Genomic DNA, 12500 nt, shown 5'->3' on the forward strand with positions numbered 1-12500 from the left:
CGTAAAATTATTAAAAAAATGCTTTCGATCAGTTATTACAAGCTCAGGGACTTTATCATACAGACATGGTTGCTAACAGTTTCTCTATTTACTAAACACATCATTAACTGCTACAGACTACAGCTGTCAGACGTCTCCTTAGCTTCCCTTGAAGTGTACAGGAACTTATGAACCCACGGTACCTACTTTACATACTAAGAGGCGCTACTTCCATCAGCCTGTTGACAAGAAGAGACAACATAGCACCATCTGACGAGCGTCCTTTCGGGTTGACGGGATTTTTCTTTTCCTCCGAGATTGTGTCTCCAAATCACTGGTTCTCCATCTCGTAGACCAAGGATCGTGGAGGATACTGAAGAAGAAGCTCTTGAAGGCGTTCACTAAATGAAGCGGTTCAGGTCAAGCATGTAGTCGTCGTCAGTGTACACCTGTTGGGATGGAATGGTGAGATAACTCGCTACACTGACACATTACTCTATGGAATGTCGATAAGGAATTCGAGGAGAGTAGTTTAGTAGTCTTAAATCTGCTTATTACAATGCTTATATTGCCATCTATGTGGAATGTTAAGAGATGATTGTAGAGGTGAAAATATGACGGGAGATTTAGATGCCGATCTAAAATTGGAAGAATGTTTGGAGTACACAAACTTAAGACGAGATAAGATATCGCAAGCCGTGGATATCGAGATGATATCTATGTAATATTTGAGTTTTCACATCAGTATTACTAAAGTTATATATATCATCAAAAGTATTAGGCCAGATTGCATTAGATAAAAGAGCATAGGAAATATTTAATCAACATATTTGGGTGAACAATGTTTATCATTAAACATACGCATAAGAGTATCTAGTTTTGCTCTGTAAGTAAAGAAAAGAAACAGTAAAATTAATAAAATCAATGCCCTTTATTCAAATTACTTTTTAGGTACAGAAAGATAGTACCAAGCAGTTATATCATTATGTATAGTATGAATAAATATATCGGGTATACACAGGGGCAATTAGTGCTTTACTGTACAGATAAATCAACGGAAAATATTAATCTTTATATCTATATCTGGGGATGTAATGATGATAATGAAATGTTATGCCATGATTGGAGGGAGATCCACTCTTAATGACTTTATTAATTACTATAAATGTAAATCTTGGTAATGTAATGAAAGACATAATTTATGTAATAGCTTTAGCCCATGTATCTTTAGTAAATTTAATTTAAGCAAAGTGGTTTTAGCTGTACATGTAGTTCATAGTAGAATACTAAAATCTTAAGGAAGCAATTTCAGCTGTACATGAAGTTCATGTCCTATCAAAATTTTAAGGTATTCATAAATTAAAGGATTAAATTTAATATCTTAAACCTAAAAGATTAAATCTATTGATGTTTTAATTTTCTTAATCCTACGTCTTTAATCTGACAAAAATACATTTAAAATTGTTGATTAATTTGTTAGTATATTTTAGTTTTTGATTTTGTTTTTAATTCTACAGATGTACTTCATGACATCCTACTACTCTGGGATTATCAAACGTGTCCTCTTTCGTAAATACTACATCTCTATAATCCTTAAATACTTCAACTATCTTGGGATAGGATTATGTAAACTGCTAAGAATCCCTCTCGAAGTTCAATGAACGAGTGAATATCTTTTTAACAGACAAAATACACATTAATACAGTACAGAATCATAAGACAGAACCCTCTGGGTTTACAGACGCATTTCTAAAAGAGGGGGGAGGGGGGAAGGGGGGAGGGGTCTTACACAGGCACTTCTAGAAAAGGGGTCTGGTTTCTATTGCAAAAGATCACAAGAAAAAATCATGGATGAAAAGTCAAACTTCTAAGTACTGGTACAGTTGTCTTCATTAACTGCGGTACACTTCATGGGAAGTTAAGGAGACGTCTTACAGCTGTAGTCTGTAGCAGGTAACACTGCATTTAGCACAAGAGAAACTGTTGGCCACTCTGATTGTAAAACAAAGTCGCTGGGCTTGTAGAAATGCTTTTAATCAATTGTTAACATGCTCAACCATTTTGTCTTACAGTCAGAGTTGCCAACAGTTTCTTTTTTGTTGAACACAGCGATTTCTATAGCAAGAGTGCCAAAAGTTTTGCTTTTGCTGTACATAACATTTTTTACAGCCAGTGTGCCAACAGTTTTACTGTGGCTGAAAACAGTTTTTACTACCAGTGTGCCAACAGTTTTACTGTTGCTGAAAACAGTTTTTACAGCCAGTGTGCCAACACTTTCTGTTTTGCTGAAAACAGCATTTATTTTACATGCAGAATGTCAATAGTTTCTCTTTGGCTGTACACAGCGTTTTTCTACAGGCAACGTGCCCAAAGTTTCCCCTTTGTTGGACGCTGTGTTATTTACAGCCAGTGTGTCACCAGTTTCTCTTTTGCTGAACAGTGTTTTTACAGGCAGTGTGCCAACAATTTCTCTGTTGCTAAACACAACGTTTTTTTTACAGACTGCATGCCTAAAGTTTCTCTTTTGTAACACTGTGTAATTTACAGGCAGCGTACCAACAGTTTCTCTTGCTGAATACGGCGTTATCTACATGCAGCGTGCCAACAGTTTCTCTTGCTGAATACGGCGTTATCTACATGCAGCGTGCCAACAGTTTCTCTTGCTGAATACGGCGTTATCTACAGGCAGCGTGCCAACAGTTTCTCTTGCTGAATACGGCGTTATCTACAGGCAGCGTGCCAACAGTTTCTCTTGCTGAATACGGCGTTATCTACAGGCAGCGTGCCAACAGTTTCTCTTGCTGAATACGGCGTTATCTACAGGCAGCGTGCCAACAGTTTCTCTTGCTGAATACGGCGTTATCTACATGCAGCGTGCCAACAGATTCTCTTGCTGAATACGGCGTTATCTACAGGCAGCGTACCAACAGTTTCTCTTGCTGAATACGGCGTTATCTACAGGCAGCGTGCCAACAGTTTCTCTTGCTGAATACGGCGTTATCTACAGGCAGCGTACCAACAGTTTCTCTTGCTGAATACGGCGTTATCTACAGGCAGCGTACCAACAGTTTCTCTTGCTGAATACGGCGTTATCTACAGGCAGCGTACCAACAGTTTCTCTTGCTGAATACGGCGTTATCTACATGCAGCGTGCCAACAGTTTCTCTTGCTGAATACGGCGTTATCTACATGCAGCGTGCCAACAGATTCTCTTTGGCTGAACACAGCATTATTACAGCCACCGTTCTAACAGATTCTAACTTGCTGAACAGCATTTTTTACAGGAAGCGTGCCCAGTTTGTTGAACACAGAGTTATCTGCTACAATGTAAAGCTGTTAGACATCTCCTTCACTTCCTGTGAAGTGAGCTGGAATTAATAAAGCCACCTGTACATCTAGCGGTCAGCCGACGACAGTAGAAAAATGTCTCCAAACAACGACAGGGTGTACTTCGAATGGTGTCCTAGATTCACAAACATACAATATACAGTTGTGGTCTCTCAATGTCCGGCTTCCTGGCAACAGCAGTCATGTGGAGAACACAATTAGTGGTTTTCATTGCAGGCGAGAGTAATTGAAATTAAACAGATGGAGAAATAGAATTGGAAGAACGTCACATCGAAATGAATAACAAAAGACTATGTAAATTTATTTCATCTACTCTTCACTACTTTTCCCTACTTTTAAATATTTCCACCTCCTCCTTCGGATCCTGCTGTTAACACGGCCAAGTATTGACGAAAAGTGATTCTTTTTTGCATGGCAAATCATGCATTTAGTTTTCAAAAATTCCAAATTTAATAAATATCAATTATCTTATGAATTTCCATGCTCTGACTGCTGTTGTCAGTAGGAACCGAGGCATTCAAGTGGGCGATTCAGATAACTCAGTACCCCTCCGCCGTCTGCATCACATCGGATTTGTCTTCTTTCGAAGTGGGGATTGGACGCAAGGACTTCTTAGAATAAAGTTCTCCAGCGCCGCGTGGAAGTGGGGGTCGCACGCTGACCAGGGGGTACGAAATGTCCGTGTATACCTACCAAGAGGGCGGGGAACTTAAAATGGCGAGGAATGTAAAATGGTCAAATGAGGATAATAAAAATGAGGAAGGAATGTAACAGGAATTAAATAAAAAGGAGGGAATGTAATAGAAATAAGAAAATGGGAGGGAATTTACCAAAAAAAATAATGAATTGGAGGGAATGGAATAAATATAAGAAAATAGGGAGGGAATGTAACAGAAAATAATAAAAATGAGGGAATGTAACAGAAAAAATAAAAAAGAAGGGACTGTAACAAGAAAAAAAGAGGGAATACAGTATAACAAAAATAAAAGATGTGATGTAACAAAAAAAAAAAAGAAAAAAAAAAAAGAAAGGCATGTAAAAAAAGGGAGAATGTAACACAAAAAGGAGAGAATGTATAAAAAAGGGGGGGGGGGGGGGCAATGTTACAAAAAAATAAAAAAACCAGTAAATGTAACAAAATTAAAGGAAGGAATGTAACAAATAAAAGGAAGGAACATAACAGATATAATGAGAATAGTCTAGATGTTTAAATAAATATAATATAGCTTACAGAAATGTTATCTGGCAGTGAATTTAACAATGTTGAAAGACATAATCAAACTGCACATTCTAAAAGAAACTTGGAAATAACCAATAAAGATGAATGTTTAGTAAAGCACGTGATAAATTAATATAAAACTTTATTGCATAAAATAAATGAAAATGCGTTTAACCATCTTACGAAAAATGACTAAATGAGAGGCAGTGTTTATGGGCCGGAGAAGAGGGTGTAAAAAGCACTCTAGAATATGACAGAGAGAGAGAGAGAGAGAGAGGAGGAGAGAGGAGAGAGAGAGAGAGAGGAGAAGAGAGAGAGAGAGAGAGAGAGAGAGAGAGCTATTAGTTAATTTCATGAAAGTTATTGGGAAAAATAGAGCCAGGGATTATATTTTCAAGGAGAGAGAGAGAGAGAGAGAGAGAGAGAGAGAGAGAGAGAGAGAGAGGAGAGGAGAGAGAGAGAGAGAGAGAGATTTTTATTTTTCCAAGAGACAGGACTGGACACCTAATTACTGTAGGTAAAGTATTTCGTTATGATAGAGAGAGAGAGAGAGAGAGAGAGAGAGAGGAGGAGAGGAGAGAGAGGAGAGAGAGAGAGGAGAGAGGGAGAGAGAGGAGAGAGAGAGAGAGAGGGGGGCTTTTAATCAGATTAAAAAGTGTGGAAACTTGAATGCATGAAGATACACACCATGTGAACTATTCCAAGTGCCTCTAAACCAACAAGCAGCGAAACTTAACTTTGCGAACACAATTTCCGTGAATGCAAATGGGGGAAAAAAAAGTCAGCCGCCTTTGCACGAAGACACACACACGATCTCACGAGTCGCCTCAATTTGGGTGATGAAATAGAATTTTAGGGTATTTACGTTGACTGAAGTGAGACTTTAAGGGTTTTTACTAAAATTGAAGGGCGATTTTTGGGTATTTATTCCAACTGAAGAGAGTTTTTAGTTTTTTTTTTTTACTCGAATTGAGGATATTTTGGGGTGTTTTCTTCGATTGGAGAGAGATTTTAGTTTTTTTTTTTACTTAAATTGAAAAGATTTTAGGGTGTTTACCTTGACTGAAGACGGATTTCAAGTTTTTTTTTTTCTTTTTTTTCTAACTTAGATTGAAGAGATTTTAAGGTGTTTACCTCGACTGAAGAGAAATTTCAGTTTTTTTTTTTCAATTAAATTCAAGAAAGTATTTAGGTTGTTTACTTCGAATGAAGAGAGATTTTAAGGTGTTTACCTCGACTGAAGAGAAATTTCAGTTTTTTTTTTTTCAATTAAATTCAAGAAAGTATTTAGGTTGTTTACTTCGAATGAAGAGAGATTTTAAGGTTTTTACTTATATTGGAGAGATTTTAGGCTATTTATTTTGATTAATGAGATATCTTAATGTATTTACTTAAATGTAAAAGAGATTTTAAGGTGTTTACTTCAACTGAAGAGGAATTTTAGGATATTTACTTCAATTGAAGAGGAATTTTAGGATATTTACTTTAATTGAAGAAAGATTTTAAGGTATTTACATTAAAGAGAGATTTTAGGGAATTTCGATTAAAGAGAAATATTTCATAGCATTCAATTCCATTGAAGAGATATTTTAAGGAATTCATTTCGATTAAACAGTGATTTATTGGTATTTGATTCTATTGAAGGGAGAGATTTTATGACATTCACTCTGATTTGAAGATGGATTAATCGGTTATTATCATAACTACAGCCTTAGTTGAAAAACCCATTATCTTATTAATTTTCGACTACCTAAAATCGATCAGGAGTTGATTATCAATGTTTATTCAATTAATTAAAATGGAATAAGAATCTTCACAAAACAATAATCAAAGATGTTAATGAAAGAAATTTATATCAATGAGACTGGTAGATCCATTTCATAAAGATCATGGAGCTCCGAGATTTTCCTAAAGGCCCGTTCCATATTAACAGGTACAGTTGGATACAGGAGTTCCTGGCATACCTTGCTCTGAAGAAGTGCACCCTGTCACCCTAGTACTTCTCGGAGAGTAACCAGACAGATAGTGTAGGGAAAGATGGTAGAGGTTGCGGTGGTCTAGAGGTAGCGTCCTTGACTGGTGATTGCCAGACTGAGGTTCGAGTCCCGCTCAAACTCATTAATTCCTTTGGTCGCTGCAACCTCACCATCCTTATGAGCTAAGGATGGGGGGCTTGAGGAAACCTAGAGGTCTATCTGCTGAGTCATAAGCAGCCATTGCCAGGCCCTCCTTGGTCCTTGCTTGGGTGGAGAGGGGGCTTATCATATGTAATATGGCCAGTCTCTAGGGCATTGTCCTGCTTGACTGGGCAATGTTACTGTCCCTTGCCGCTGCCATTCAGGAGCGAATAAAAGGAAAACGTGGGCAGGACTAAACACAGGATCTGGCCATACAGGAAAGGTGTGGCTGGGTGCACTTCCTAAGGACGAGGTCTACCTGGAATTCCTGTGACGTCCAACTGTACTATTGATTCAATAGGGAGAATGATCGCTGCCATGTTGCTAGTTTTCAAATGATTTTATTTCAATTGTTCATTATTTATCATATCGTTTATTTATTTCCTCATTTCCTTTCCTCACTGGGCTATTTTTCCTTGTTGGAGCCCTTGGGCTTATAGCATCTTGCTTTTCCAACTAGGGTTATAGTTTAGCGCTTGAGGGTACATTCGGGCACACTATTCTATCCTATTTCTCTTAATCTTGTTTTGTTAAAGTTTTTTATAGTTTATATAGGAGATATTTATTTTTATGTTACTCTTCTTAAGATATTTAATTTTTCCTTGTTTCCTTTCCTCACTGGGCTATTTTCCCTGTTGGAGCCCCTGGGCTTATAGTATTCTGCTTTTCCAACTAGGGTTGTAGCTTAGCAAGTAATAACAACAACAATAATAATAATAATAATAATAATAACAATAATAATATGAAATCTGTCCGGAGGTCAATAGAACTCGGATCATACAAACAAGTTGATTTTGAGACATATACTCGTGAGAATAATTCAATAGATCCAGCAACAAAACTTTGCAAAGGTCAAAGGTCACGAAGGCAATATAAATCTCTTTGACATCTTTTGAACATAACATTCCCACCGTTATCCCTATATTAAAGGGTCGGTTGCCTGATGCGTCCTCTCCAATGCCTTCTATCAAAGGCATCTTCTTCCACCAAATAGAGGGATGAAATAGTATTACTGAAAATAAGTTTTTTATTTTTGTTTTTTTTTGAGTAAATTTATAGCCAAATAGGTGTTACCCAGAGCCAGATGGTATTCGATATTAAGAGGTATTTGTGGAATATATATAAATATATATATATATATATATATATATATATATATATATATATATATATATATCTATATATATACATATATATATACATACATACATATATATATATATATATATATATATATATATATATATATATATATATATATATATATATATATATATATATATGTGTGTATTTACATATATATATGCATATACTGTATATTTGTATATATATATATATATATATATATATATACATATATATATATATATATATATATATATATATATATATATATATATATATATATATATATATATATATATATATATATATAGAAAGAGAGAGAACGGAACTGGGACCTTAAATTCTGTTTTTCACATTTAAAATTTTTAGCTGGAAAACAAAGAAAGGAATTACACACTGGAATACAGAAAATCACTTCTGAAAAAATATATTTCAAAGACTGTCAGACCATGATTTTCAGTTTTATAATTTCATAATTTCAGTAAGAAAATTAGATTTAATTAAGAAAATTAGATACGTGCACATGCTTTTAATCTTGCTGAAATAGAATATTAAATATGAGAAATTATACCTGCTTATAAAACTATAAATGAAATTAAAATTAAGGGGTCGGTTGCGGAAAGGAGAAGAAAATACCATTTTAATTCATCCTAAAAGCCACTTAATAATGTGAGGGTGTAAGAAATTAGGAAAAATGTCTACATGGTTAACTGGATTGAGGCATGTCGATTCATCATTTCCCATTCAGAAAAATAGCCACAGGGTTAATTAGATTTAACGAGAAATTAAAATAATTTCTATTATATTACGAAAATAGGTTTTTATAGCTATCATTCATGCTCATTATAGGGAAAAAACTGATTTGGTGTATTAATAAATGTTTGTTTAAGAATGGAAGTACATATCAAATTAGAAAGGTTCGTTTTCTCCAGTATATTGGCTGTAAAATACACGCCAACCAAACTCGGTTATACACTAAAGTTGTATCATACTATACAAGCCTTGCTTGACTCGGTTATTCTCTAAAAATTGCACCACGTGATACATGCCTTACGTGAATTTCCATACCAATATAGTACTTTATAAATTAAAGAGACTTAGCGGCTACATTGCCACGGGATCGTAAATTGAAAACATATCCACCTGTACAAATGCAGTTCCTCTTAGAAGGAAGACAAGAAGAGTTCAATCCTCTCACACTCACGACTACTTACCACATGCGTGAAATACTTTCTTTCGTTTATAAGGGCATGAGCAAGAAGGAAGGAATGATGGGCAGCTGGGTCTCTGGTGCCATGAGCCAGAAGAACTCGGTTGGGACCGAGACGCGGTGCCAAGCGGGTCAGGTCACTGTCTTCGTACCGTCTCCCGGCGTCAGTGCTGTTCTCGGCTCCCAGGAGCCGCTCCGCCCAAAACGATCCTGGAAGTGATTGGATCCAGTAAAATAGCTAGTTTTTTTATTGGATTTATTCATGGCGAAGATAATGTGAAGGATAATAGGCTCGGTGGAAAGATATATATATATATATATATATATATATATATATATATATATATATATATATATATATATATATATATATATATATATATATATATATATACTGTATATGTATATGTATATACATATACTGTATACATATATACATATATATAATATATATGTATATACATACATACATACATATATATATATATATATATATATATATATATATATATATATATATATATATATATATATATATATATATATATTCGTTTTTCCTCTTAATGAATTTATTCATTGCTAAGATCATTTGAAGATTAACTAACTAACTGGAATGGTAATATTTTTTAATGGCTTTATCTATTGCAAAGATAATGCAAACATCATCATCATCATTATCTATGATTATTATTATTATTATTATTATTATTATTATTAATATCAATATTATCATTATTATCATTATTATTACAAGCTAAACAATTACCCTAATTGGAAAAGCAAGATGCTATAAGCCCAAGGGCTTCAACAGGAAAAAATAGTCCAGTGAGGAAAGGAAATAAATAAACTATAAGAGAAAGACATACGTTGTAGACTTGATACAAGTTTCCTGTATGAAGTTGAGTAGATCATAGAAAGTGAAATTAATGACTATTAAAAATTAAATCAAAGACCACAGAAACTGAAACAAATTACACAAGGAAATGAAACTAATGTCTATTGAAAATGAAACTTTTGACCTCAAATAAATTAATTACAATAAAATATTAAATCAATGAATATATAAAATTAAATCAAAGACCAATGAAAATGAAATTGATGACCATAAAAATTAGACCAAACACCATAAATTCCATTTAGGCAAAGTAATAATTGAGTCAATCTTGCAATTATTGCCAAGAATCAGTGACATAATACACCATTGCAACAGGCACAAGCATAAATAGATTTATGGTAAAAAAAAACCTTAATAAGAGTGCTGCCCAAAGTCTTTAACATGCTCCGGACACAGGCATCGTGACTGGCCGCCACTCGAATAGTCTTTGCTCCGCATTGGCTCACTTCACTCGCAAATAAACATTATCTCATTGCTCCTCTGTTCTGCAAAAAGGTACTTAGAAGTGCTGCTCACGCCAGATGCATGGGTTACTCTTAATGTATCATAATTACCAATAATCAGTTTTATTGTTATTATTACTGTTATCTTGACATGAATTAATTGTAAGAGAACGACCAATCATGAAGGTTGTGGATAGAGCATGTTAAAGATTTTGGACTGCACCCAATCGCTTCCTTAAAAAGGCCTTACCATGACTGCGCCAATCCACAACTGGGTTGACTGCAGCAACACATTTCAGTAGTTCCGGTGCCAAAGCTGCGGCATCCAAGGCGAGGGATGCCCCAGATCCCCAACCCCACAACCCTACGTTGTTGTGGTCCAGGTAGTCGAACTCCTCCAACATTTTCCTGTGGGATCAATATCTACTTGAAATTTGGCTTCCATTTCTACCATCTGGATGAATGGCTTCGAACACAAGGGTCTCTTTTTAACTATTTTCTTGCTTATTCTTTATCATATATAAATATTCAGCTAGTTAATTTTGCTCAACGATTGAAATGTGACTGAGGAAAGTTTGAAATTTGTTTTCACTATGATCGAAACATTTGAATATAAAGAATTAATTGAAGTAAAAGTTTAAATAACTATCAATGAATACCAGTATATGTTCTCTTCAAAGGTATTAACAGAAAAAAAAAATTCAATTTCAAGCTACTTTCTGTATTACTAGCGTGGTTTCAAAAATTATCCATGATCACCTTGTGCATGTTCTCTTAACAATTATGGAAAGGAAAATACATATTTCAATTTCAATTTACATACTGTCTGACTAAAGCCTGAAGTTTAAAAAATGATCGACGATCACCTTTTACAGGTCTTAAAAGTTATAAATAGGAAAATACAAATTTAAAATTCAATTTACATACTATCTGACTCAAGCTTGAAGTTTAAAAAATGGTCGATGATCAGCTTTTACAGGTTCTCTTAAACGGCAAAACAGGGGAAAAAAAAATAACTTTAGAACTTACTGTATAACTCTAGCTTGGTATTCAGCCAAACTGTGAACTGATGTTCTGGTGGATGGGTCACTACCCCAGAGCAGCACTTTCGCATGAGCCACTTGGTGCCCTGACGCTAAATACTGACGAAACCCCAAATGCCACAGGGGTTCTTCCACATCCTGCTCACCAGGTCCAATCCTGAGAAGTAGAATATAAAAGCTAGAGATGGAAATGGCCCAATTTCCAGTAACAAAATAGCTTTTGATAGGGCTGAAGAACTTTCTTAAAAACGAGTTTTTTTTTCTTTCCAATCAAAGCTTAACAAATTCATTTCTGAAACCACAGTTTATTATTATTATTATTATTATTATTATTATTATTATAATAATAATAATAATAACAATAATAATAACAATAATAATAATAATGATAATAATAACAATAATATATATCCTTGGCATGATTAATAATACTTTAGAAGATTTATTAGATAACAGAGGACAACTCACATCTGGACTATGAGCGGATACAGAAGCGTGTCATCCTCAGGCAACCACCCTGGAGGAAGCGTAAGGGTGACTGCAGCGTGAAGGGTTGGAGAAAGAGCCAAGTCCAGTGATAGAACCTGACCCAGTGCCAGCTCACCCAAGTTATTTCTGAAGAGAGGAACAGTTTATGAAAAACATGGATAAAAAGATTCAGGAGGCAGCATCAAGGGCCTATTTCGGGGTAAATTGTGTAAAAATCATTGTGTATTAAGAATTCACTAATTATGTAAAACATTGATTACAGCATTGAAGAGTGGCACCATCAAGGGCCTATTTTGGGCTAAATAGTATCAAAACTAGAGCGGCACTCAGTAGAGTGCATGCTTCCGCCGCGACAGCTTATTTCTCGACCTTGACCTTGATCTTAACATGTATTAATTGGCGTAGATTTTCATACACTCAAATATGAACACACTTTGAAGTCTCTATGACAACAATGTCCAAACTCATAGCTGATTACATGAATTGGATAGTTTGCTTGACCTTTGACCTTGACCTTGACCTTCCAAAATTTAATCATTTCAAGCTTTTTACATAACAGTTAATCACTGCAA

At 34.9% G+C, this 12500-nt stretch overlaps 1 protein-coding gene across 3 annotated transcripts in view; it reads right to left on the bottom strand.

Annotated features, from left to right (window-relative positions):
- LOC137626072 (prolyl endopeptidase FAP-like) overlaps positions 1-12500 on the bottom strand; it is a 319030-nt gene that overhangs the window by 896 nt on the left and 305634 nt on the right. For all 3 annotated transcript variants that reach the window (XM_068357158.1, XM_068357157.1, XM_068357159.1), the window contains 5 exons: positions 11908-12054; positions 11426-11596; positions 10647-10804; positions 9063-9268; positions 1-428 (listed from right to left, as the gene is read on the bottom strand). The exon at positions 1-428 is cut by the window's left edge and continues 896 nt beyond it. In XM_068357158.1, the coding sequence (XP_068213259.1) occupies positions 381-428; positions 9063-9268; positions 10647-10804; positions 11426-11596; positions 11908-12054 (730 nt within the window). In that variant the 3' untranslated portion in view covers positions 1-380. The remainder of the gene's footprint in view (positions 429-9062; positions 9269-10646; positions 10805-11425; positions 11597-11907; positions 12055-12500) is intronic.

Source organism: Palaemon carinicauda, chromosome 33 (genome assembly GCF_036898095.1).
Source record: "Palaemon carinicauda isolate YSFRI2023 chromosome 33, ASM3689809v2, whole genome shotgun sequence".
NCBI lineage: Eukaryota > Metazoa > Arthropoda > Malacostraca > Decapoda > Palaemonidae > Palaemon > Palaemon carinicauda.